At 44.3% G+C, this 25,076-nt stretch overlaps 1 protein-coding gene across 3 annotated transcripts in view; it reads left to right on the forward strand.

Moving 5' to 3' along the window:
- Positions 1–25,076, forward strand: part of LOC126259584 (peptide transporter family 1-like) — a 422,849-nt gene that overhangs the window by 73,923 nt on the left and 323,850 nt on the right. The window contains exon 2 of one of the 3 annotated variants that reach the window (XM_049956494.1): positions 18,344–18,419. The exons of the other annotated variants lie outside the window; for them this stretch is intronic. Within the exon in view, the coding sequence (XP_049812451.1) occupies positions 18,371–18,419 (49 nt within the window). The 5' untranslated portion in view covers positions 18,344–18,370. The remainder of the gene's footprint in view (positions 1–18,343; positions 18,420–25,076) is intronic. 3 annotated transcript variants of the gene reach the window in all.

Raw genomic sequence — 25,076 nt, forward strand, 5'->3', positions numbered from 1 at the left:
TTCATTTTACGATCCTTAGATAATAACCTATCCTCGCCCTTTTTTCCCTTGCCTTTATCCCTCACAGGCTTGGCATGTTAAGTTTTGGTTTTGGGAATGTTAGTGACAGAGAGTGGCTGGATGTCCTTCCCATCGTCACCCCCTGACCCCTACCCCCCTCCCTCCAGGACCAGATTTTGTTACTTCATATGTCAGTGTCCAGTGCTATTCTATGTGAAATCGTGTGAAAGTTTTATAAATGTTTGTGAATCCTAACTGAGGTAGGACTTGGGTACCAGCCCAGTATTTACCTTGTTGGATAAGTAGCCACCTAAAAAGCACATCCAGGGTGGACAGCACACTGTCCCTCGCTGTTAATCCGCTGGGCAGATTAGTTTTGGGGCTGCCACGCGTTGCTAAATCCCAGAAGCAGCGTGATAACAGGTACAGCTGTCCGGGCAGTCATAGCTGATGAAGTACTTTAAAAAATAGAAATCCCACTGCTACATTTTATTGTTTTCGCCTATCCTTATACATGGACAGAGGTAGGGGAGGATTAAATGCAGGATGTATGTATGTATGTATGTGCGTGTATGTGCTCATATGTATGTATGTCCAGCATGTCCTCCAGATCGATTTCAACCAAATTATGTTCACATGCTACTTGCTGCCTGGAAATTAGCACTGTTGGGGGCAGAAACTCCTAACTTCCATATGGGCACAGATATGCATGAAAAACGATTTCAACCCCTGACATCTAGACTGCTCTTTACAACAGGTGTGCTGTGCAGGTAGTATCACTATGCAATGCAAAACCTACACTTGCAGATGGACACAGCTGAGCAGAGAGAGGGAGGGAAGTGGAGATGGATAGTGAGTGAGGAGGGGAGATGAGATGGACAGAGAAAGAAGGGGGAGGAGATAGAGAGGATGCAGAAAGTGAGAGATATAGAGAAAGGTGGAGAAGGGGATGGAGTGATGGGAGTGGGGTAGGATGAGATGGACAGAGAGAACAGGCAGTGTGAGATGGGCAGAAGAAGAGGGGGGAAGTGTTTTATGTGAGTAGTATTGGCATGCCTTGCAGGAGCTACACATGCAGGTGGGGATGGCTGAGCAATGAGAGGGTGGGGGGTGGATGATGATGGATGGAGGAGGATGAGGTGGACAGAGATAAGGGAGATGGACACAGAGAGATGATGAGAAGGAAATGGAGAGACAGAGCGACAATGATGATAAGGTGGACAAAGGGAATGAGGTGGAGGAATAGGAGGTGGGCAGAGAGAGGAGGGAGGAAGAGATGGACAGAGAGGGTGGGGGGGGGGACATGAGGAGGTTAACAGCTAGATCTGGGGTAAGAGGAGATGGACAGAGACAGGCGAAAGGAGGACATATACAGAGAGAGGAAGAAGGAGGGGTTGGTTAGGGAGACTGGGGAGGAAGAGATAGGTAAATAGAGGAGTGAGGAGGATATAGTTAGAGAGAAGGGGGAGGAGGAGTTGTTCAGAGAGAGAGGGAAATGGTCAGAGAGAGGGGGAGGAGGAGAAGGGCAGAGAGAGGAGGATGCGGAGATGGTCAGAGAGAGGGGGGCGAGGAGATGAGTGGAGGAGATGGCTCGAGAGAGGGGCAGGAGTGGATGAAAAGAGAGATGGTAAGGAGGAGTTGGAAAAAGAGAGGGTGAGCAGGAGACAGACAGGGACGAAGAGGAGGAGGAGGAGGAGGAGGAGGAGTAGGAGGGGGAGGAGATAAATGGAGAGGGATAAGGAAGAGATGGACAGAGATAGGGGCAGGAGGAGGTGGACAGAGAGATGGTGGGAGGGATGGGTGGACATTGAGAGGGAGGAGGAAGAGATGTATGCAGTCATAGATGTGTCGAATGCGTCAGGGCGTAGTGGGGGGGATTGTCGTACCCCAGGCATGGGAGGGGGGGGGGGAGGCAGAGTGTCATGCTCCTGGTGCCAATTGTGTTCTCTACGCCACTGGAACTCATATGCTATATATTTGTATTTAATACGCTAGTATATTTGTATTTAATTCTCTGCGACTTGTTTCGTGGTCGCTACCCTATTCTCAAGCGCTCATTCTTGTAATCAGCAATGCTGTAACCTGACACAATCACTAACCACAAAGAATTAAATATAAATAAGAAAGTCAATAAAAGGTAGCTGTGAAACTTGTATTTACAAGGAAATATATAAAGAAGTATCTGTACAAAACGATTTAATTTGGAACAGCTGCACCAATGTAGCGCTGGGAATGGCAGATACCGCACTGAAATCTCTTTTAAGGAAGAGAGAGTCGCCCACGAAAGATGTGATAATGATTGTCTTTACCTTCCATTTCGAACTATTTTCATTATAATCTAATCACAGATCATATATGGCTCCTAGCGAACAATATTTATGGTAGAATTTTCTTTGTGATCTTTTCCGGTATCGGAAACTGTAAGTTTTCCATAACTTACTCAGTGGAAATCATTTCATGAAATTTCCCGAAATAATTAGATTCTCCTATTCGAATATTATGAGGGGCAGTCTCAACTGAAAACCGAATACCCGCCACAAGGGATCATGGAATGGTTCCATTCAAAAGTAATTACGATATGTGCTGAAGCATTTTTCCCACTGGGAGACGAGCTTCGTAAACGTGTTCGGCCACTGACGGATCTACAGCCATACTCATTCTTGCACTTCTTCGTCCGACTGAGACCGACGTCTTCCTTGATTTCGCCAAAGAGTTTCGTCCGACTGGCAGTGGTGAGGGGCGTTATCGTGCAACATGATTATTCCGTCCGCCAGCATTCCGACAGCCCGAGAGCAAACAGTAAAGCCAAATAAATCCAGAGCTGTTCACAAAAGTTCTGGTAAAGCCATGATGACCTACTTTGACTGTTGGGGGACTCTGCTCGTCGATTTCCTCGATCGTGTAACCACAACCAGTGCGCAATGCTATGAAGACACTTTGCAGAAACTACGACATACCATAAAGTCGAAACGTCCAGGAATGCTGTCGGACGGTATCATCCTGTTGCACGATAATTTCCACCCCCACACTACCGATCGGACAAAGGCTATGATTCAGCAAATTGGTTGGGAATCATTGCAGCAACCCCCGTACAGCCTGGATCTTTCACTGTGTTATTTTAACATCTTTGACGACGTGAAGAAAGACATGCGCGGAAGTCGGGTTCAGTCGGACGAAGAAGTGCAAGAGTGGTTGCCGCTGTGGGTCAGTCAGCGGCCGACTGCATTCTACGGAACAGGAATTGATCGTCATGTCTCCCCGTGGGATAAATTTCTTAAAGCGTGGGGTGATTACTTTTGAATCAAACCATTCCATGATCTCGTTGTTTCAAGGTTCGGTTTTCGTATGACTGCTGCTTATAGTTACTTCACATTCTTACATACCTCTGTGACGCTCTCCCCTGACTTCAATAAAAACCGTCTGCCATGAAACAGGTAGTTCTGACGCATTACCCAAAACTTTGTACTGATCACACAGGTTCCGGGAAAGACTGTACAGCCGGCCGTTGTGGCCGAGTGGTTCTAGGCGCTTCAGTCCGTAACCGCGCTGCTGCTACGGTCGCAGGTTCGCATCCTGCCTCGGGCATGGATGTGTGTAATGTCCTTAGGTTAGTTAGGTTTAAGTAGTTCTAAGTTCTAGGGGACTGATGACCTCAGAAGTTAAGTCCCATAGTGCTTAGAGCCATTTGAACCATTTTTTTAAACAAAAATATCAACGTGCACCATTAATCTCAAAGAAGTATCAGTCAAAGTAATTTCCACGTATAGTACCCTATGTAGTTACTCCCACTTACCTGTGGACTGTTTGAAATTATTAAGGAACCAATCACAATTTTCTGACTCATTTTAGGTACAATCTTACTCCTGGAAACTTTGAAACGTAGGAAGGAAGAGTAACGTTTACCATCTCATCGACGACGGGGTCATTAGAGATGAAGCTCGATATGTCATACATGACGAAATTTGTAGATCCTCTCACTCGCCTAATTGAGGCATTTGTCAAAGATATAGGCGGTGTTATACAGTAGTAGCGTGATGTACACCGACAGGTTTCCCAGGTTCCGTGACGCAATCCATACCAAATCCATTAAATCATGAGAAGAAATAAAGTGCAAAATGTCGCTCCCTCTCTTGTATGACATCCATGTTTGGTGGTAGCAAAAGTATCGACTATTGTTCTGCAAGCTAAGCAATTCACATTAACTACAAAGAAAAAGTCGTTTGAATAGTGGTTGGTGAAAGAGATGTCGGCAGTACAGCACAACCCATCTTCATCCGACAGTTAAAATGCGTAAGCGTAACATAAAAATGAATCATTACGGCCGGCGGGGTGGCCGAGCGGTTCTAGGCGCTACAGTATGGAACCGCGCGACCGCTACGGTCGCAGGTTCGAATCCTGCCTCGGGCATGGGTGTGTGTGATGTCCTTAGGTTAGTTAGGTTTAAGTAGTTCTAAGTCTAGGGGGCTGATGACCTCAGAAGTTAAGTTCCATAGTTCTCAGAGCCATTTGAGCCAATCATTACGCATATAGAATCACAAAGCTACATGAGTTTAAGAGAAATAATAAAACGAACTGCAGTGCATTTACATTAATGAGTTACCTAAGATCATCCTTTCCCAGTGCCAAACAGCCAGCCAGCGTCCCTGAAGGGCATCTGAAAGTATGTCGCTGGAGCTCGCTTCCACTCTGTGAGTAGGCGCGCATACACTGGCTGGAATAAGTTCGCATGTGTGAAACATTAACTTTACATTTCACATAGCTAGAAAAGAAAAGGTTCACCATTATAGGATTCCTTGACCGACAATTGAGATACAGGATATATTTGGTATAAATCTATGCAAATAGATCTGGTATCCAGTGCGGCGGCTACAATACAAGACGGGCAAAGAGTGTTCTCGACTTATTAAGAAACAGAATTTAATTCCTTTACTTTTAACTGTCGTGGGACAGTAAATATTACTGTGTGATTAACTACTTGGCTGATCTTTCTTGCTCTCACACCAGAGAAATTTTTTGAACTTTTTTGTCTCTTAATATCATATGTACATCTATAACACTGGCTAGTTTCAGCATTTTAGTTGTTGAGTTTCGGTTCTCTGTACATAGCTGTTGCTGGACACCATTTTTTCCTCATTGCACGCGTGTTCCGAAGTACCTAGTTGCAGCGTCCGTGCGCTCGATGAGATTTTCGTAACGATTATTTAACTATCGATATGTTTAGGCCAGATATGCACGAACCGCCGGCCACCTGGGGCCTGCCATTGACCTGTTGGCGGCCAGTCCCTCATCGTTCGTTCTTATGAATTATTGCTGTTATTATTATTTGCTCATATTTCACTCCCTCCTGAAACTGCAGTAGAAGCAGTGCAGCTGAAAGTCATCGATAAGCTAAATGATGGCTCACTGCTAATTATATTCGATGAAATAAATCTGTTGAATTTCTATCTTTGTGAAGATAGTATCAGTTACAAGTTATTGGTAGGTATTGCATTAAAATGCGCTAGCCTTTCATGGTCACTTCATACATGGGAACAATTTATTTCTGAGATGAACAGTAAAAATATAATAGGAAGCATTTGACTACTGACAATGTAGAGTCAATTTTGGACGCGTATAAGTCGAAAATCAAACCAAAGATAAAAGCAATTGTAAATTCAGTATATTGTCATGATTCAAATTAAATTGTGTAAATAATCCTGTGAAATATATTGTAATTACGTTTGTTATATACAACGAACGTTTATGAAACCAATGATATGGACCTAGTATGTTCCTTCCTGTGCGGTCTTTATGTAGTCCAAGTGAGGAGTTTGCGACCCGCGGGACTAGAGAGTCTATACATTCCTGGTTTAGGGTTTAGTCGAATGTATCCAGGACTTACCTTGAGATACCTGTAGATAGGCATAAATGAGGGCGCAGTCACGGCCCCGATCGGTGTGTTCTCAAACGGGAAGAAAGTTAATAAAAGTGAATTAATCTGAGGTTTACATCCATTTGCAGATGAGCCCTGCGACACTGAGATGTCACACCAAACCTTAAGAAGCTCGGTTACAGAGGCTGTAAGTACGAGGGCGGTTCCGTAAGTACCGCAACACATTTTTCCCTCGGCAAATTTCGGTTGGAAAAAAAAATGCAGAATTTGTTGTGGGACATCGTGGAATATTCCCGCTTCAGCCCCTGTAGTTTCATATAGTTCCGATAGGTGACGGCGCTATCTATAGCCTTCAAAATGGCGTCTGTGACGGAGGTGCGTTCCAAGCAAGAGCTGTCACTGAGTTTACTTCAGCGGAAAACCAGAGCATCGCCGCTATTCATAGGCGCTTGCAGAATACGTACGGAGACCTGGCAGTGAACAGAAGCATGGTGAGTCGCTGGGCGAGGCGTCTGTCATCATCACACAAAGGGCGCACAAACCTACACGATCTCCCGTGTGTCGACCAGTCGCACGCAGCTATGGCCCCTGCAGTGTTAAAACGTGCGGACGCTCTCATTCGTGGTGATCGACGGATCTCAATTAAACACCTCGCTGAGCAACTGGGCGTCTCAGTTGGTAGTGCAGATACACTCGTCAATCATTTGGGGTTCTCAAACATGTGCGCCCGCTCTTTGTTTCTCGCCGCCAAACAGAGGACCATAAAGAGTAACGAAGGACCATCTGTGCGGAATTGCTTGCGCATTACGAGGTTGATCGTGACATTTTTTTTCTCAAACATCGTCACAGGCGACGAAACATGGGTTCATCACATTGAACCGGAAACAAGGCGGCAGTCCGTGTGGTGGCGCCACACCACTTCTTCTCCGAAGAAAAAGCTCAGAGCCGAGCCATCAGCCGACGGTCTTCCGCAACTTTGAAGGAGTTATTCTGTTTGATGTCCTTCTTCATGGTGCAACTATCAATTCTGAAGTGTATTGTACTACTCTCAGGTAACTGAAGAAACGACTTCAGCGTGTTCTCCGCCACAAAAATGCAAACAAACTTTTCGTTCTCCATGGCAAAGCAAAATCTCGCACAAGTCTGCACATCCGAGAAGAGCTCACAGAACGTTATTGGACTGTTCTTTCTCACGTTCTTCATCCTCAGGCTGTAGCCTGCATCTCGCACTTTCCGACTTCCATATGTTTGGTTCAATGAAGGATGCACTCCTCGGGAAGCAGTACGTGGAAGATGGAGAGGCAGTTGATGCAGCATGATGTTGACTCCGAGGTCGAACAGTAGAACAGTTCCATGCAGGCATAGAGGCCCTCCCAGTAAGGTAGCGTAAGGCCGTCGCATTGAACGGAGATTATGTTGAAAAACAGGGTTCTGTAGCCAAAAGTGTGGGGAATAATATGCGTGCAAGGGATAAGTCCCTGCAGTCGCGCTATTCATCTGTGTCCTCGGTGGCTCAGATGGACAGAGCGTCTGCCATGTAAGCAGGAGATCCCGGGTTCGAGTCCCGGTCGGGGCACACATTTTCAACATGTCCACAATGAAGTACACCAACGCCTGTTTGCAGCTAGGGTGTCCATTTAATTATCATTTCATTTCTAGCAAGCTGCATGGTCATCTACGGTAACTGTTCTTTCGGGAACAGATACTACCGTCAGATATAATAATATGGTGTAGTGAAACCCTGAATAAAGTCAATCTGCTTTAAGAAAAAAATATGTTACAATGCTTACTGAACGCCCCTCGCACATTGAGCAGAACTGGTTTTATAGGCCACATTGTACCTGACACGGAAAGCTTACCACCAACGTGCTGCAGCTCGCGCAGACAATTGCAAATTTCACAACGGGTGCTGCGTCTGACGACACACGCTGTCCAGGCCAGAGAAGCCCACGCCTGCTGCTGGATGGCGAACCGTCCACTTGCCACACCAGTTCCAGCTGCCACCGCGGCGCTTACGAAACTACAGACTCCTCGTCGCCAACACATTTTCGCTTTTCCTTGCACCTCGAAATTAGTGATAGGCCTGAAGTGCAGCAATATAAGAACCATCGATAAGAAAGTTCATTGAGAAATTTGTTCTTAATTAATTGTGCCATTGCCAATAACGGAAAATATACATCGAAGCTATGTTAACATTTAAAAATAGTCCGATACTACACCGCAAATCTTGAGTAGACTACGGATTCCCATTCTCAGCCCCGAAGAAACATCATATCCAAGATATCCTCGTGCTTCAAAAGATGATATGCTATGTACCACATTTACTTTAATTCTCAGGAGCATTTTGGATCTTTCTGAGGACACTGGAAGCTACACTACCAGTTGGCACCTCCTATTTAACCCTCACACAACGTCTTTCGTCGAGTGAAGGTAGTTCCATTGCATATTCTTCCAAAGAAAGAAATATCATAGCGATACATGTCAGTAACACGTGTATCTCCCGATTCACAAGAAAGTGACAGCTGATTTACTGGCAGCATCACTGCAAGCTTGAGACGTACTGTGTCGTTTTCCAAGATCGTCACAGCTGGTATATGTTGCTGCTCCTTGCTATGGATGGCGGTTACCGCTGAAGCGACAGATTTTCGGTTACATGTTTTTTCTTTTTTTTTTTTCAACGCCAGTTTAACAGGACTGTTAAAACCGGTAAAAATAACGGGTTTCTGTAGTAACCGATTTCCGGTTCTTTGTTACCATTATTTCCTGTAACAAACGTAAAAATCCAATTAAGGCCGAAAAATTTTGGCTCCTTCAGTTTCAAGATACACACAATCAACTTATTGAATTAAATAGGTAAATAAAAGAAAACTTATTTCGTCCACAATTCCCTGCTTTTCTCGAAAAGTGATAAGCGGTTGACTTCCATAAAAAATCACCAATATTCACCTACTGATTTTGATTTTTTAAAACATTGCTCAAAAGTCGTGTTGTAATCGGATATCATACCACTATTTGGATATTGCGGATAGTCAGTGCTATCCTGAGATTTTGAAGGGCTACAAGCAGGTAAAGGCATGTTATGTAAACACAGGCAGTGGACCAGCTGCTTTTAATTTTTACTCTAACTGTAAATGAATTGTTAAGTATTAAGTTCTTTCCTTATTTTACGTCGCACGTTTGTTGTGGCTCCTCCCGTTTTTAAACTTGTCAAGCAAATGGAGCATTGTACTTTATGGATATCACACTTAGTAAAATACTTCCAGACTGGGTTTGGTGCTATTCTGTAATACATATGATGTCTGACGACGAGAGTGAGGAACTACCATATAGACCTGGTGGGAGTTGGGGAAGCCTTGCGCACTGCATGTACACGCGTACCATCTAACAGGCCAAGCCACGTGGTAACAGGTAGATTCTTGTTCTCAGCAACGATGTACCAGTTCTTATGCTATGTGTTTGTTGCTCGTTCCTGTCATCATTGTTATTAAAATAGCACTATTCCCTTTTCCCATTTTCTGTAATAATGTAATATTTCAAAGCAATGCAAATTTTACGAACGAAAATTATTCGTTCTTCATGAAAGGTTTATTTAAAAACGACAAATTTTAACACTGGTGCTACGGCTAATTGATGTTTCGGTTCTTTACCCGATTATTAGTAAAACATAAAAACACCTCTTAACCGAAACCAAACACATACTGAAAAATACCGGTTATTCAGAAACAAAACACCGTATAGGTTTTCACCGGAAGGTTTTTCCCCATCCCTACCCCTTCTACCACTGGACATGAGTTTCTAAGGCCGAAGCTGGCCAGTCGTGAAGTACAAATAAACTTCAGTTTTTTACATAACTTACCCCTTCAGTACCACCATTTCAACCTTTTACAAATTCAAAACAGCTGTTAATTCGTATAGTTGATGTCTTATGACATCCTTCAGTTTAGATTTTTTTATGTCAACTATAGATACAACTGGATTGTTATTATCAGGATGTCATTATGGAACTGAATGTGGAGCGTCACTTGCGATCCCATTATAGTGCACTATTTTTTTTTTAGTCCTTGATTTTCATTGGTCATGTCTGCCTTGCACACGAATAGGGATTTTCTTCTGGAGGGTCTAACGTCTAGGACCAGTAAGACGAGAGAAGAATAGACGTCTGCCTTCTCGAGGACAGTGTTGGACATGGTCGGGAAGTTATGATCAGATTTGGACTCGTTCCTTTCAGATTAAGTTGAGATACTTCCTCGCAGCGCCAGATGTCTAGACATTATTTTGAAGGAACAACAAGGGTGTTAGAGACGGAGGACAGACCCGGATTGGCCAAAAATTGTGAAGATAATTCGCCGCCTCCTTTTCAGTGAAGCCATCCTGGCATTCACCTATAACTGATGTAGAGAAACCTTGATCTGGTTGTCCGGATATGGACCTCGCTGGTTCTGAATACATACTTCTGCATCATTTAACTTGGTGCGCAGGATTTTTAAGTCAGACTTTAATGATACGTATAGCGAACTATACAGTATGAAATGGAGAACATCTTACCTATACAGGATGACACATGGACTCCATAATTATGCTAACAGATATTTCAAATTTTTTTTTTTTACAATCCTGCAGACGTCGCCAACGTTCATGCCGTTTCTCACCTTTCTAGCAACGAATAACGAACAAAAATTTGTCGGAAGATTCTCGAACTTAACGACGCTTAGAATACTTCAGTTTAATGAAATTGATAAATGTCTGACCCAAGAAGTTTCACAAGGTTCAAACCTTCATCCATTCAGTTTCAGTTAGGCTTCCAAATTTTACTTACACAACAGAGTGTTTCGAAACGACTCATCCGATTCCACAAGACTATACACTGATCAGCCAGAACATTATGAACACCGACCTACTGTCGACATACACCCGTCCAGGTGATAGCAGCATAACCTGGCAAGGAATGACTGCTTGTCAGACATACGCAAGGTGCATGTGGTACCAGGGAGCGCGCTGTCCCTGCGTAGAGCGGGGAAGTCTCGCGATCTATCTGAGTTTGACCGAGGGCAGATTGTGATGGTCCGGAAGCTAGGCACGAGCAGTTCGGAAACTACACGGGTGTTCGAGGAGTGCTGTGGTGAGTGTCTTCAACACGGGGTGAAACCCAGGTGTAATCACATCCAGACGTTGGGCGGCCACCCCTCACTACAGATGCTACAAAAGCTGGGCTGACTGGGAAAACAGTGCTGGTGGCGAACTTAGCGGAACTAACGTCGGACTTTAATGCTGGGCAGGGTATAAGTGGGTCCGAACACACATTGCACCGGGCACTTCTAACTATGGGCTTCCGCAGCCGATGACCGATTCATGTACCAATGTTAACACCACGACATCGGCAACTACGACAGAAATGGGCACGTGACCATCGACAATGGACATTGACGCAGTGACAGAGCGTCGTGTGATCTGATAAATCCCGATACCTTCTTCATCACACCGATGAGAAGGCCCGAATCCATCGTCTTCCAGGGGAACAGCTCCTTGATACCTGTACTGCAGGATGGAGACAAGCTGGCGGCGGCTTCATTATGCTCGGGGAGACATTCACGTGAGCATTCATGGGTCCATTGAGCTTGTGAAAGGCACCATGATGGCCAAGGTGTATCGTAGACTGGTTGCAGATGACGTACACCCCTTCAAGACGCCCATGTTACCAGACGGCAGTGCCGTTTTTCAACGCGATAATGCGCAATGTTACAAGGCCAGCAGTGTGATGGAGTGATCCGAGAACACAGTTAAGATTTCCAGTTTGTGTGCTGGCACACATTTGGGATATAATTCAACGCGGCGTCAGAGTTCATCGCCCCTCTCCCAGAAATTTAATGGAATTAGGTGACTCGTGTGTGCAGATGTGGTGTCAGCTCCCTCCATCGACCTACCAGGACCTCATTGCTTCCACGACACGACGCATCGCCGCTGTTATCTGTGACAAAATTGGACATACCGGCTATTAGGTAGTTGGTCATAATGTTCTGGCTGAACAGTGGATCTTCTATGTGAACGAGGATGGAATTTTGGGGTCAATTTAAACTTATGGACAATAAATAAAAGTTGACTATGGTACCCGTTGTAAGTTGCTGGTTTATGTGGCTGTTGGTAAGTGTCTCTATAGTGCAGCTAGCTCCCTCGCTCGTTCACTGTCAAATGTATTTTGAGTCGAGATGGCGACAATATAGTTTGTTGTTGTGGTCTTCAGTCCTGAGACTGGTTTGATGCAGCTCTCCATGCTACTCTATCCTGTGCAAGTTTCTTCATCTCCCGGTATCTACTGCAACCTACATCCTTCTGAATCTGCTTAGTGTATTCATCTCTTGGTCTCCCTCTACGATTTTTACCCTCCACACTGCCCTCCAATGCTAAATTGGTGATCCCTTGATGCCTCAGAACATGTCCTACCAACCGGTCCCTTCCTCTCGTCAAGTTGTGCCACAAACTCCTCTTCTCCCCAATTCTATTCAATACCTCCTCATTAGTTATGTGATCTACCCATCTAAACAAAAGACATTTCGCGTCCTCCGTTTCAGCAGTTGCTATTCAGTTACAATTGTGCATCGTGACTTTCGTTGAGAGTTCGGCACTGCACATCGCGCCATATGGGTCTTTTATAACACCATTGACCTACAAGGTCTCCTCATCTCACGGTATGTGATTTTTTTGTGGGGGTTTGTGAAATACTTCGTCTTTGTACCTCACCTTTCAAAATCTTTGAGTGACCTGCAATGTCGCATGGCGATAACAATGAATGCAGTAGAACTTAGAACCACTTAAACCTAACTAACCTAAGGACATCACACACATCCATGCCCGAGGCAGGATTCGAACCTGCGACTGTAGCAGTCGCGCGGTTCCGGACTGAAGCACTTAGAACCGCTCGGCCACCACGGCCGGCGCAGTAACTACAGATATGCTCACAAAATTATGGGACGAGTTTGACTATCGTCTGGATGTCTGTCAGGCTTCCGTTCGAGGGCACATTGAACATTATGATACGCAAATGAAAACTTTTACCCTAAATGTAATTGTAAAATGTTCCCCAAGGTTTTACGCGCATGCTTGTAAAAGATGTATACCTGTAAAAAAGACGATTCTCTCGAAAAAATATCTTTTTAATTCTGGGCATAAGCTAAAATTCACCCCAGATTTCTATTTTCATTCGTGTAGAAGATAAAAAAAAACAACAAAGAAATGGAAAGCTAACTCAGAGCTAACCGTGGGAGACAGTCGCCTGGGTGTTGTAGCATTAAAACAGCTAAGGGATTTTAGAAAATCCTGCATTGACGTGCGATAGATTGTTCCTTTTATCAGGCTTCCTGCTATTTTATGGATACAAGATTTTCAGATAACCGTCTCTGATGCCGAGCTAGATAACGTTCGCCAATGTCCTGATTCATTGCAGGTGTATTTAATGTTTGACGGGCAATCGGCATCAGACGTTGCGTCAGTGTCCCGGATTACACCCCAAAGATGTGTGCGATCTCTCATGGAGAATGAATGTTTTCATGTGTTGACAGGGCTCTGTCTGTCAGATGCAGGCGTTTTGCTTAGTGTCCCTTTGGTACTACTGGAGAGAGTCACCCTATTGTTGGCGACAGAATTTACCATTTCATTCACTTTCTACAACTACCTTTATATATTCTCCACAAGCCACCGTATTCGATGTGTAGAGAAAGATATTTCGTATTAATATTAATGGTTTTCTGTCGTACTCCATCGAAGTACTGAGAGAGGGAATATCACTATGTGCCTCTGTACGCTTCGTAATCTGTCTTAACTTAGTCCGTGTGAAATACACGATGGTCGCAACGACATGGTCATACAATCTTCCTCAAATACAGTTTCCCCAACCTTGCCTAACAGATTGTGGCCTTTTTTTCGTTACCCGAACATATAAGGCGCTGAGAACCGTAAGGGCACAAAGCACACGTTGACTGCATAGCATGTAGTCATGTCTCTGGCATCTGTTCATCTTATGGTGAACCAGCTTCATTTGTGATATAGACCCACGTTGTAAATATGAACAATCGCAGAAAGCTGCCTCATCAATTTCTCTAATATTCACTTGCATTCTCAAAATTTTGTGTCCATGCTTTGGGCCCTTATGGTTCTCAGCGCCTCATACGAGTTACACATTCGTGTAGACTATACCTACCTTTTATGATCCTAGCAGCGGAGGGCGTCTATGAATTCGTTCAGTGTCTCTCTCTACATACATCTTTCGGTAGATCATGGGCCGACAGCTGTTACTGTACCTTTACATGGGAGTGATGACGCCGTTAGCTGTATTTACTTTATTTACAACCGATTTCGCTGTCTCACCATCTTCAGGTCTCTCTATGGTACCAGGTGAAATTGGATACTGGGTAGTCATCATTCTACATCTCATACAGAATAAAGAAATCGATTTCCACTGTGCTGCATCGTCTTTCCCGCTTATAGTGTGAACGGTGGCAGCTCATCGATTTTTTTGTACCGTCTCTGCGATGTATAATGATGATTATCCTGTATCCACATGATCACCTGGTATCACCGAGGGGCCTGAAGATGGTCTAATGTAACACCGAAATCAACGGCAAATAAAGTGAGACCCACAAATACAAATAAAGATGTCATCGCTGCTACAAAAAGATATCGTTCGGCGTCTGTTGTTACGCCTTTTTAATAAGAACTCCAAACACTGGAACACTACTCCAGGATTGATCACACTAGCGTATTGTACACTTTTTCACATAATCTTAACGACAAATCAGAATTTATCATTCGCCTTTCCTAATACCAATTTTATGTGGTGGTCCCATTTCATACCGCTTCTTAGTCAAAAGTCATAGCTGTTCCATACTCAGGGAATGAATATAGGAGTTCAGATGCAAGGAAACCTGTATTGCCGCGCTTGGCAACGTCCTAGCAGAAGTGATTTGCCTTCCTCCGACTTGTTATGAACTGACAAATGTGTACTTGTCTCATGAGGATTACTGTGATGAGTACTCTTATACTGCAATGTTGGGCTTGTGTTGCTATAGATGAAGGGAAAAGGGAGGGTTATATCAGGTGCCGACACATAGCCTGCACCTCTCCAATAGCGCTAAAAGACAGCCGAGTTTAACGTCCCAATCCGATGTACGGATCGCCAACAACAGTCTCACATGACGTCACTTCATGAGACACTGCGGTGAGGTTTGAAATGTAGACCAGGACGTTGGCAAAGAGACTAGCGATCAGGAAGTTTACACCACCGTCTCTCATCCATTTGCTGGCCAAATACTGGCAATGAAAATTTGTCACCGCCAGAATTAGAACCGGCTTACCTCCGAGTTGAACGTCATCTCACAAGCATGCATTAGCGACTTCGGCTACGGGGGCCGTATAAGTATTAAACCTAAATGCTTCATTGTTCCAATTCGACAATCGTCCGTTACGACACACATATAACACTACGATATACATGCAGTCATCAAAACCATTCACACACACACACACACACACACACACACAAACAAACAAGCACGCGCGCGGATCAGTAAAAATGTGATACGGTGGCTGAATATTCGTCAAAACAGGAACGTACGCGTGCAGCCCTGTGACCACGGCTATTGTCATCTTTTAAGGCGCAAATGTACATGGTATGTTCATCAAGATGACTTAGAAGAAAGGGCGCAACTTGGTCACTGAGGTTGTTTAAATAAACATCCTTATATCTATTCACGGTAACCAAAATGAGTGGGCTACAGCCATTATATGGAAAATATCCCCAAAACATTAAAGAACCACCTCCGTCGTAAACTACACCCTTCATACACTCGGTGCATTCGACGCCTTGCATTATTTGAAAAGATGCAAAATCCCGAATCAGTGGACCATAGTACACTCTTCCAGTTAGCTACTATCCAGTTTCCTTGTTGTCTGACCCACTGGAGCTAGATCACAGTGAGAATGACGGTTTGGAGTTACCCGACCTCCAATGTCCTTTGCACGCAGTACACGTAGCAATGCTCAGAAACTGTTTGAGGTGGACATTCATTCACTGACGGCAGCAATTACTGCCGAGTTTGAAACTATTGTCGTTGACAAGGAGTGACAGTCGCCTGTATTCCTTGTCGGTTAGGCTGTTTTCACAACCACTGTTCTTACACCGTGTTACATGGCTACGAGTGGTACAGCATTTCTTGTAAATACTGTAAATATTAGGTAGGTGCATAAGTTCACAGAGTTTCTCCATTAGTTTAATAAACACATCAGATACACATAACAGAGACTTGGGTCATCAGCAGTATATTCTCCTTCGCTATTTATAGCAGTTTGTCAACTCTGAGTTAACTTTTCGATTCTAGGACTATAGAAAGCACATGGTTTTGAGGCGAAGAACTCGTCGAGCCATGTTCGAAGCGCGTTTTCATCCGGAAAGGATGTTCCTTGAAGGCTGTTCGACAGAGAGCGGAAAAGGTGAAAATCTGAGGATGCAAGATCAGGGGAAAAGGTGGGTGCGGAATGCCTTTTCCAACCCAATTATTGTATAGTGTTTTTTGTCAGCTTAGCTGAGTGCGAGCTGGCATTATCGTGGAGTAGCATCACTTCGCCGGCCGCGGTGGTCTAGCGGTTCTAGGCGCTCAGTCCGGAACCGCGCGACTGCTACGGTCGCAGGTTCGAATCCTGCCTCGGGCATGGATGTGTGTGATGTCCTTAGGTTAGTTTGGTTTAAGTAGTTCTAAGTTCTAGCGGACTGATGACCACAGATGTTAAGTCCCATAGTGCTCAGAGCCATTTGAACCATCACTTGACGCAGTCTTCCTTGGAGTTGTTCTTGGATTGCGTCTGCGACACATCTTAGTTGTTGATAATAAATGTCAGCAGTGATGGTAACACGTCGGGGAAGCAGTTCTTAGTAAACCATGCCATCGCTGTTCCACCAGATGTATAGCATTCACTTTTGCGGATGTGCGCAGGTCTTTGTACGGGGAGTTGTTGTTTTGTATGGGCTCGTCCGTTCCTTTCTTTTCCTTCTGTTAGCGTAAAGGCACCATTTCTCGTCACCAGTAACGATGCAGGATAGGAATAGTCGATGATGTTCACGAGCCAATTGATAATGAGCAAGCAGAAAGTGGTTCAAATGGCTCTGAGTACTATGGTACTTAACAACGGAGGTCATCAGTCCCCTAGAACTTAGAACTATTTAAACCTAACTAACCTAAGGACATCACACACATCCATGCCCGAGGCAGGATTCGAACCTGCGACCGTAGCGGTCGCGCGGTTCCAGACTGTAGCGCCTAGAACCGCTCGCCCACTACGGCCGGCCAGGAGCAAGCAGAAATGCACATGGATTTTTGTAAATTGGGATGTGATACCCACACAACCTGTTTTTGAACTTTCTCCATTGCATGCAATTGTCACATGGAGGTGAAATGATCACAGATCATCAAATCTCCCAGTTCTCGATTACACTGACATGGATCATTGTGGATTAATACGTTTAAATGATCTTCATCAAACCCCGGAGGTCTTCCTGAACTTGGAGTGTCACTAATGTTAAAGGTATCCTCCTTAAAACGCGAAAACCATTTTCTTGATGTGCTCTGTCCAATGGCATTATCCACATACACAGTGCAAGTGTTTTCTAAGGCGCTGCAGTCATGGACTGTGCGGCTGGTCCCGGCGGAGGTTCGAGTCCTCCCTCGGGCATGGGTGTGTGTGTTTGTCCTTAGGATAATTTAGGTTAAGTAGTGTGTAAGCTTAGGGACTGATGACCTTAGCAGTTAAGTCCCATAAGATTTCACATACATTTCATTTCAGTGCAAGTGTTTCTGGCTGCCTAGGCTGCTGCCACCTCTCTACTGAACTCAAATAGAAGAATATGTCGGGAATATTCCGATTACTTCAGTTGGCATTTCATTTTCTAGAGTCCACAGCTCCACTCTCCATCTCTAAATGACAAAATGACAACATGTAAACTCAGATAGTAACAGTGGTCTACAAATAAAAACGACAATTGATAAATAAACGCACAGCAACCGGAATATCAACATGAAAAACAAAACCGCTAATACGTTGAAGGGCGCGCGTTGACGCACCAATAATTAGTGCAACTTGATTCACAGCCTGCTCATACTGCAACTCTGTCAAGTTTCAATTTCGTTCGGTCTTACTGCGCTGATGGCATCGAACCGACTGGAACATACAGAGCACTTGACAACCTGATCTACATCTGCGATTTGGGGAGCACGACCGCCCGCTACCAGTACTACACCAGTGTGCTCGTTTAAGGGGTGGGTGCTTATTCCTTGATACTCCACCGAGGGCTCACGAAAGTTAGTACTGCTAGGCAGTTGTATTTCTCTGACGTGCGCTGACACGAATCATCAGTAAAGCCGATGTGTGACTCGAGCGGCTGCTATGTTCTCATTTCAGATACAGACTGTTTTCGCGTTGTTTTCACAGGTGCCGCAGCACTAGGCTCGCCGCCTCATGCACAACCGCAGGCGAGCCGAGGACTCCGGCTCGTGGGATGAAGAAGGTGTGGTGTGCCTCATTACAGGAACCGAGCGTTAAACTAACTCAGCCCAGCACTGCAAAGCGCAAGATTAAGTAGTCTAAAGTCTAATTGCCACTTAAATACTAACGGTGTGGTTATCTAACACAGTTCTCGCAAACATAAGACCGGTGTAATCGATTATGTAATTGCATGAAGTTCTTCACACTGTGAAAATTGAAGCTAAGTCAGTTACCATTCCAGAATTTGATACTTGGAGATCTAAGCCAGCAACTAACAAGTCTCACTGTATTTCGTGGAGGTAGATCATAACTAATTACGTGCGCTGATGCGATTTTCTTCTGACTGTGGGTGTACATATTCGTAATTCCACGTGTACGACAAGGATTTTTGTTCGTTTATTCATGGTTCCATCGCGTTGCCAGTGTTGTACAGTGAATATTATGCACCTGTACACTATTAGCATCGATGTGTGATCCAATAATTTCCTTTTGAAAGTAAATCAGGAACGAAAAATCATCGAAACTATAAAGCACAAAATCGAAGGTATTTCCGGGTGGACTGTAAATATTTATTGAGTCACTCGTATAAACAGCTAGAAAGTTTAAAGAACGGCATCATCCAACCACCAAAAGCTGTAGTAGTGCACACAGTCTGACGAATACTTGAAGGACCCGGAAGTGGATAGAAAAAACGAAACGAAACTTCATGAGTTTTCAGCGTATATGAAGATACTTCGATGATTACAAAATCAAATTAAATAGACGGATAACTTGGCACTACGAGCCCACTTATAAGATTGCACCCCCTCTGACGTGGCTGCATGCACTGATTCGGTTGGGAATGATGTCATAAAACCGCTGGATCCTCTCTTCAGGCAAGCTGCCTCACAGCTGTTGTAACCGGTCCTTGACAGTCTGGCAACGGGCACTTGGAAAGAGTTAACGTCCAGTCTGGCCCCACAAATATTCTATTCGCTACAGATCTGGGGATTTGCAAGTCTTGGTACTACATCAAAATCACGCAGACAGTTCATAGAGACACGTGCCATGTGTGTGTGAGTACTGTCCTGTTGGAAAATGGCCCCATGTATCGTCGCATGAGAGGTTACACATGAATACCCAGGATGTCCTTGATATACAGTTCTGGTGTCAGAGTTTAAACAGTCACTATCAGCCCTGACTTGAAATCATACTCGATAGCTCCCCACACCATCACGCCAAGAGTAACAATGCTGTGTATCGCCAAAAATACTGGAGGAATGGGTTCTCTCCCTAGGTCAACGCCGACGTCATACTCGCCGACGGACGTCATCTGGGATTGTGCAGAACAGACTCAGCGCTGAACGTAGTGCGACGCCATTTATCAGCAGTACATGCTTCCCTATCATGGCACCACTCCAAACGCAACCGTTCTTGTTGTGGTGTTAACGGCAGCCTATGCATGAGGTTAATAAAACATTCTCGGGTTTCAAGCCGCGTCAAGTGGAGCACCAGTGACGTCACGAGCGACGGCGCTGCTATATAAGCACGGCAATGACAACCACACGACAGTCGTCCAATTGACAATGGCAGAGAATGTCTTCGCCGAAAGCTCGTGGGCAGTAAACCACTTGACGCGGCTTGAAACCCGAGACTGTTTTATTAACGGATATAGCCGCGAAAGCATGCATTCATACATATGCATGAGATCGTAATTTCCTAGTCTGCCTCCTGCTGCTCTCCAACCAGTGGTACAGCGTGGCACAGAATGTTGCAGGGAGTCAATTACTGTACTTGTTCTGGGACGGCAGACACAGATGTGAAGGGATTTCCATATCATTGTATCACAAAACGAAGATCCTCCCCAGTGATGGTCAGACGTGGTCGATCAGAACTTTCATGAATGTTTGCCCTCAAGTCGCCGTTTAGTGCAACATCGGGCCACTGTCACATCCGAAAGCACGAAAAATCTGGATTTTGCATCATTCGGTCAGCCAACTAAATGGACACCCATAACAGGGCCCCTTTCAAACTCTGTCACGTGCTGATAATGCTGTCTCAAACAAGTACACAGCACCTCCCTGTCGTTCAGAATGATCCTCAGCATCTGACGCTATTCACGCTCCTTACATACCCTAAAAAGCCAAGTAACAACATTAAACAGGGACACCACTAATGTGCACTGGTGACCATTCTACCTGACACAGAGATCTGCACTCTGATCATTTACATATCCACTGATGGTGTGTACGTGTACGAAGTTAGATGACATTCGGCCATATCTTCTGAGTGCTTCACTTTTCTGTCGTGCAGTGTACAAGCGGCGTTTGAAAAGTCCGTGCAAAAATAAAAACTACTTATGCGTTTGGGGTAAACCTTTTTTATTTTTCGACATAGGCTCCTTTTAGACTTATACACAACGCTGTTCTAATTTGTTGATCCCTTCCGAATAATAAGAATTGTCCAAGTCTGCAAAATAGCTATAAGTTGCTGCAATCAACTCCTCGTTTGAATAAAATCTTTGTCCTGCCAGTCATTTCTTCAAATTGGGGAACAGATAGTAGTCCGAGGGAGCCAGGTCTGGAGAATAGGGACGATGTGAAACGAGTTGGAATCCTATTTGCATTAATTTTGCGACCGCAACTGCTGCGGTGTGTGCTGGTGCATTGTCGTGATGGAAAAGGACTTTTTGCGGTCCAATCGCCAGCGTTTTTCTTCAGCTCGGTTTTCAAACGGTCCAGTAACGATGAATAATATGCACCTGTGATAGTTTTACCCTTTTCAAGATAGTCGATGAGGATTATCCCTTGTGAATCCCAAAAGACGGTCGCCATAACCTTTCTGATCGAAGGAATGGTCTTCGCCTTTTTTGGTGCAGATTCTCCCTTGATAACCCGTTGTTTAGATTGTTGTTTGGTCTCAGGAGTATAGTAATGTATCAATGTTTCATCTACAGCGACGAAACGACGCTTAAGTCTTGTGGATACCTCCTGAACAGCTGCAAACCATACTTGCAACACTTCACATGATTCCGTTTTTGGTCAAGCGTGAGCAATCGCGGAACCCATCTTGCGGATAGCTTTCTCATGTCCAAAGGTTAATGCAAAATATTATGCACCCGTTCATTCGAGATGCCCACAGCACTAGCAATCTCATGCACCTTAACTCTTCTGTCATCCATCATCACCATATCATGGATTTTATCAATGATTTCTGGAGTCGTAACCTCCACAGGGCGTCCAGAACGTTCAGCATCACTAGTGCCCATATGGCTACTCCGAAAATTTTGAAACCACTTATAAACTGTTCTAATCGAAGGTGCAGAGTCACGGTAATGTTTATGAAGCTTCTCTTTAGTCTCCTGGGGCGTTTTGTCTTTCATAAAGTAATGTTTAATCACAACACGAAATTCTTTTTCGTCCATTTTTTGACAGTCACTCGACTTCCTTGTTTCACACGAATGCCAAACACGAAGAAATAGACCAATATGGCTGAAACTTGGTGTGCGTTCTTTCCAAAGATGCTACTAACTAAATATGACCTCGATACGCACCGGTGGTACCATCTCTCGGACTTTGCACGGACTTTTCAAATGCCCCTCGTATATTTATTGATAGATAATCAGTACCGGTCAAGCGATCATCTTTACGCAAGCTGAATAAGCCGGTATGGTATTTAATTGAGGATGTTGCAAAAGAGAAAATGTAAAAGTAAGTCTAAAAATAAATTGTAATAATTCGAAAATGATGTACCATCAACACATAGAAAATAAAATCTATAATTATCAGTGAATTTATAAAACCAGTCGACAAGTATTTGTATTTAAGGCAGTTTAATACGACGAATAGATAATCGTAAAAAGAAATAAACAAGAGATAAAAAATGACCTGGACTGCTTTTCATAATTTAAACAGAGTTTTCAAAACCAGGCTTCAAATGTGTCTTCAGAGGAAAGCTTAAGTCAGTGTACATTACCATTTGTAACTTATACCAGTGATTGAACGTTTTTGAGAAAACCTATCATGCAGCGAGCAATGCAAAGAGGAATGTTGAGGAATTACAAGGAAACACCATAAAACAAAGAAGTAGATCAGGGGACACAGTGGAGTGGAAGACGTAATTAACACTTTAATGAAAAAGAAATGGAGATGGACGAAACATTTAGCTATGCATATACACTATATGATCAGAAGTATCCGCACACCTATTAATGAACATTAATATAGGATGTGTCCACCCAGCTCCTTCGTGATGGCTTGAACTCTGCTGGGGACACTTTCAATGAGTGACTGTTTGTGGAGGAATGGTAACCCATTCTTCCTCAAGAGCCGAAACCAGAGAAGGCAGAACTGTTGGACGCTGGATTTTAGAGCAAAGTCGACATTCTGACTAATCTCAAAGGCGTTTCATGGGTATCAGGTCGGGACTCCAGGCGGGCCAGTCCATTTCGAACTGTTACTGTCAACAAAGCGTTGTCTCACAGATGCTGTTTTATGACAGGCAGTATTTTCATGCTGATATAAATAATCATCGTCTCCCAACTGTTCCTCTACCGTACGTAGTACACAATGCTATAAAATGAGTGTTTTTTTTATTCTTTCTCATTACGCGTTTTCTTAAACAAAGAGGACCACTCTCTGACCACGAAAAATACCCCACACTGTAACACCATCTCATCCGCACTTCACTGTTGGCACTACATATAATAGAAGATAACGTTCCCCAGGAATTTGCCAAACGCAAACGCTTCCATCGGATATACTGTGTTTCGTCACTCCAAATCAATCGTTTCCTGTCATTCACTAACCAGTGACATCGCTCTTTATAACGCCTTAAGCGTCGCGTGGCACTGACTGTAGAAACGTGTGGCTTGTGAGGAGTTGCTCGACCACTGTTCCCCATTCCGTTCACAGAGACAGTGCGCTAGATGGAGTGCTGGTAGCAGTGTGGAACTCACGAGTGGTTCCTTCTGTTGATTTTATGAAATTTTTTTACCTACCTCCGGAACACTCAATGGTCTTTTTCAGTACGTGAGGTCTGTGTGGTCTTAGTTTAATTAAGGTTGTTCCTTCGCGTTTCCACTTCACAATCACATCACCAACAGTCGATTTCGGCAGCTTTAAAGGGGTTGAAATAACCGTGATGAATTTGTTACTCAGGTAACATCCAGTGACCAGTCCACGTTCGGAGTCACTGAGCTGTCCTGCCTCTCCGTTCTGCTTTTACTGCTTCTCCACTGACCAAGTAGTACTCCCTGTCTCCTTTAACACGCGTGGGTCCGCCTCTAGTGGCGTCTAGTGGCCAATTCTGCATTGCATAGGATGTCCGTATACTTTTGATCAGATAGTGTATTTGAAAGATGGTCTAAAGAGGTTCTAGGCTGGATTCCAAGAAATAAGGATAGACGGAGACGGTGACCCATTAATAAGGGGGGTACTGGTAGATGATGTGCATAAGAGGCATGGATAGCAATGGCTGAGGTCCACAATGTCTGAAAAAATCTATATCTTGTAGTGGATGTCGAGTTACTAATGATGTTGATGATGAATGACGTGCTTTTTTATTTATAGTGTATCTTGTGAAGCCAGAAAAGTAATGAATGAAACTCTGTGTCTGTTAGGTTTGTTAAACAAACACGCTTCCTTTGTGATTGTGTGACCACTGGAGTTGGCTTTTTCACTTAAAATAATTTCTGAATGTTTCAATGTACACAGTTGTACGCAAAGTCTTCTTGATGAACCAAGTGACGACTAACTAGCAGGAGAAAAATGTTTCTGCCAAATTAATTTTGTTTCTAATTCCATGGTCTGTGCAGTTAATCGATTATAAATTAGTAGAGCCTTGAGCTATCCTGTTTTAAATCTCGTGACGACTATTGATTTTATTCCAAATTATCAGCTTATAATGCATAATTAGAATTTAAATAGCGCAAACTACAATTTTTATAACAAGAATAATATCAGAGCATCTTCAGCTTTCAATACGAGAGATGTTCCTCGAATTACGCTCGTATTTATGCACACATCAAAACTAGTTTTGCATCAGCCCGGTGCCCAGAACTCCTGAAGACAGACGTTGACTGTGGATGTTGTATCACAGACACAGTCCCCTTGACTATTCAGAGATGTCATTAAATCCTCCCAAACATGTAAACAACCAGGCATGAGCAGCGCCTGTTAGACGGAGGTGGCCGGACAGCCGATCAGTTCCAGTCATTTTACCAGGAAGGTGGTACGCGGCTCGTGTGGTCTGTAGTTCAACTATGCCTAGACGGTCAATACCGCTTTTCGATCGCGTCCACATTGTTACTTTCTGCCAGGAAGGGCTTTCAACAAGGGAAGTGTCCAGGCGTCTCGGACTCAACCAAAGCGATGTAGTTCGGACATGGAGGAGGTACAAAGAGACAGGAAATGTCGATGACATGCCTCGCTCAGACCGCCCAAAGGCTATTTCTGCAGTGGATGACCGCTATCTACGGATTATGGCTCGGAGGAACTCTGACAGCAAAGCCACCATGCTGATAATGCTTTTCGTGCAGCCACTGGACGTCGCGTTACGGCTGAAACTGTGCGCAATAGGCTGCATGATGCGCAACTTCACTCCCGTCGTCCATGGCGATGTCCATCTTTGCAACCAGGACACTATGCAGCGCGGTACAGATGGACCCAACAACACGCCGAATGAACCGCTCAGGATTGGC

This window comes from Schistocerca nitens, chromosome 5 (genome assembly GCF_023898315.1).
Source record: "Schistocerca nitens isolate TAMUIC-IGC-003100 chromosome 5, iqSchNite1.1, whole genome shotgun sequence".
In the NCBI taxonomy this organism is placed as follows: domain Eukaryota; kingdom Metazoa; phylum Arthropoda; class Insecta; order Orthoptera; family Acrididae; genus Schistocerca; species Schistocerca nitens.